Here is a 3321-nt window from a genome sequence, read left to right as displayed (position 1 = left end):
GGGTATCCTCTGGAATGCTAACGACGTGGTGCTTGTCTTTGAAGACCCCGAACGCGTCTAGTTTCTGCTTGATCCGGTACCAACAGCATCGATATGATATTGGTTTGATATAATTCTCGACGAGTTCTCCAGAATTCTAATAGATCATGTATTGGTCTGGATGGCCCTGCGTTAGCCTCGTATCTCCATGAATAGGTGGATTCTACTTACGTTGTCCATTTAAAGATTTCAAAGTACAACTTGAATCGACAGTACCGGTTCGAGTCTTTTTAAAGCCCCCCACAAACTGTAGCGACCCAGGAGATAGTGATACCATTTACTTCTCGATATAGCGTCGGATTTTTGACCCAATGACCATTAGAAGTATTACAGAAATATCGAATCAGTACTTGGTATAACTGGAGAAGAGAACAGTGGCGGACTCGGCTTCTGCTGAGTTAGTACAGAACCGCTGCGGCCTTGAATGTTTGGCTGACTTACATCCCAGAAATCCTTCTTAGAAAGAAACCTGTTTTTTTCCAGAAGATATTTGACTCGTTCTGCTCGAGCCGGTATAGAGAAGGGAGAGGACATATTCGGACTCGATAATCTTCCGAGCAGCGTCTGCTACATGACCTCGAAAACTTGAAAGAACTGTTCAATTGTACTTGAACTGACTTTAGAAAAGGGGGCCGAAGCAAGACCACGAGAGGCAAATATCTGCTCCCAGACATCCCGAACCTCTCCAGTGTCCGGGAATGGATTTTTTGTAATGCAATAGACATAGATCTATGCAAACAAGATTAAAATATTTCGGTATATGTCGGTGGAATGTTCGTCGCCTTAGTTCGTTTTTACGGGAACGACTCACGACCGAGGCTGTCTCGAGCAGTTCCGTACAACCCGATTGAGAAATGGATTGAGATGGTGTAATACTGGAGACCTCAGATGCTGCTCGGGTGGCTGTTGTCAGGTTTGAATCTGCTTATATCAGTTCAGTACGGGCCCATATGAAAATAAAAGAATTATTTAATATTAACTTACTTGACCTTTCCAACAAACGACGTCCCGTCTTTTTCTCTAATTGATGTTGTTGAAATGTCGGAATTGTGGGGTGACTCTATTAAAGTCTCTTGTGGTTTTGCTGGTTCTGCTGGTTTTGCTATAGCTCTGTGTCTGCCTCTACCTGGCTTGCTGGTTCTGCTGGAGGCTCCGTATCCGCCTCTGCCGGATTGTTCAAAATAGCTTTGAAAAAAATTAGTTCCTATATAAAAGCGTGAACAGAGAATGAAGACGGATCAGTACTCCGCTGGTCCCGGTCAGTGACAGGAACGGGCTGTTGTGTTTTAAGAAGCAATCGTATTAAATCCTCCCGAGATAAGTCTGAAAACTTCTCTGTTTCTACTGTAGAGGATGTGTCGACTTCCGAGGTTTTCTGTACGGGTTGCTGTAGTGCTGCTGTGCTGGTTCCCGATGTGTCGCTTTTGCCCGGGCCTTGATTTGTTTTTTAGTGACTTTGCACTTTTAGTCTGTGGCTTCCTAGGCAGACAGAGGCTTGTTCAGTGTACTATACGTACTGGCTAATGATAGAGACTAAATTTTTGAAATTTGATAAAATGATAAAGATGTCTCGGTTCGATGTCGACGTGCAGTGAACTTTACGAATATCCTGATGATTGTTTAGGGAGAAATGGAAAAAGGGGCTAGATATCTTAATTTGATATGTGAAATGTGATATGTGATATCTTTTTGAGTAGGATGCCAAAGCGCTGTGCAGATCCCAATCGGGTAATAATGTTCTCACCACCAAACTATCATCGCGAGCTTAGTATTCCACAAAAACACCACATATGGAAATGTTGATTGATCGAACTGCTAACCAGCGCAGTCTGAAGTTCTTCCTAGTGGGCCATGTAGGCCTCGAGCAGTTTTCATTCCAAATATATAAAATACATATATAGGGTCTAAAAATAACCCAATCTTTCCAATACAATACCAATCAAATTAAAATCTGGGGCATCAAGCCAGGGTCGACGCGCTGGGGGGTGAATCAGCTCCACCAGCTCTATGAAGGACCACAACCAAATATGCGGCCTTCAAATCTTGACAACGAACCAACCAAGTCAAAACATCTGCATTGGTACGCAAATGCATACCAGCAGGAACTACATTGGTCCCTCCACCAACTGTTGTGGCCGTTGCCACAGGTTCATTTTCTGGTAGATTATATTCTACCGTTCTATCCTCCGTGAACCCCCAGACCGACCTTGGCTCTTCACCGACCTGAAGGAGATCGTTGAAGAGTGATTTCAAACTAGCCAAAGTTGGCTGTTTGAGCAAACCAGTGAACTTAGCGACGTCTGCCGTATTATATCGGAAATCTGCTAAAGCAGTTGGCGGATTTCCGGCAACCAAAACACCAAGATTGGTATCTGGTTCGACTAACCAGCCCAGTACCAACCTCGGAGGGTTGCAAACAGTTCGGACCCGTTTCTTAGCCCGGTCTATAAACAAATTATATTAGTTTTGGATTTTGAAAAAAACCTAAGTAGGCAGGAAGGCCTGAACGGATCTCTGGGAGGCTTACCAAGTTCTTCCTGGTTTGGTTCCAGGTTAACTGAGAGTTCCAACTCTCTCTTCCTTGCCCTTTTAGGGACTTTTTGACCCAGATAAAGCTGATCAAGCGCTTTAACCGCTGCGTCAGGGTCCGCATCGGCACTATTAGTGATGGCATCCTCAATAGGAGCCCTAGCCTTTAAAATCTTGGCTTTTTCTTTCGACTTTAGCTTTTTGCCGAAAGCGGTTACCATCTCGTCAATGGCGCGAATCTTCGTCTCGCGGGCTCGTACAGCCGCTTTATAGTCATCGTCGTTATCTGGGTCAATGGTGGCGGGAAGGGGGTCATTAAGCTCTTTTGTAATATGAGCAAAATAAGGAAGAAGACGAACTTTTTCAAGAATCGCCGGCCAAACAGTTCCAGTACCAGCCTCAGTTTTTGTGAAGACAGGGGTGTCTGACTCCTGAGGATCTGTTCGACGTCTTTGCGTAACGCCAGCCATACTGGGTTAAAGCTGGCCCCAGATATTGAAAGTTCGGTTCGAATTTGATCAACTGTCCATGGTTGCGAGGAGGCCTTGAACTTGACCGTGCGGGAACCATAATCTCCGTCTGCCATCTTATATAATCAGGTGGGGGGGCTTTAATTTTGAGGTCTTGGTTTAAAATCTAGGTGATTTTGCAGGTTACGATATAGTTTTGGTGCGGAGATGTATGATTTCGGAAGAGAGATTTGTGAGGCTAACAGAATAAGTTTTGGTATTTTAAAAAAAAAGCTTCAGTTTA

The 3321-nt window shown here is 44.3% G+C and overlaps 1 protein-coding gene across 2 annotated transcripts; it reads right to left on the bottom strand.

Annotated features, from left to right (window-relative positions):
- Window positions 1-366: 366 nt before the first annotated feature.
- Window positions 367-3038, bottom strand: DFL_008013 (uncharacterized protein; the record flags this gene model as incomplete). Of its 2 annotated transcripts, none has more annotated exons than XM_067637684.1 (9): window positions 367-429; window positions 481-606; window positions 658-768; window positions 851-963; window positions 1024-1099; window positions 1166-1224; window positions 1285-1473; window positions 2136-2483; window positions 2567-3038. In XM_067637684.1, the coding sequence occupies 9 exons, from the start codon at window positions 3036-3038 to the stop codon at window positions 367-369; spliced, it is 1557 nt and encodes a 518-aa protein (XP_067487633.1). The 2 variants fall into 2 exon arrangements, with proteins under 2 accessions (XP_067487633.1, XP_067487634.1); XM_067637685.1 differs by having other exon boundaries at window positions 851-960.
- Between the last annotated feature and the right edge of the window lie 283 nt (window positions 3039-3321).

This window comes from Arthrobotrys flagrans (assembly GCF_004000055.1).
Source record: "Arthrobotrys flagrans strain CBS H-5679 chromosome Unknown unitig_2, whole genome shotgun sequence".
NCBI classification, from domain to species: Eukaryota; Fungi; Ascomycota; class Orbiliomycetes; order Orbiliales; family Orbiliaceae; genus Arthrobotrys; species Arthrobotrys flagrans.
The sequence above is the reverse complement of the archived record's forward strand: the minus strand, read 5'-3'. Positions and strand labels throughout refer to the sequence as shown.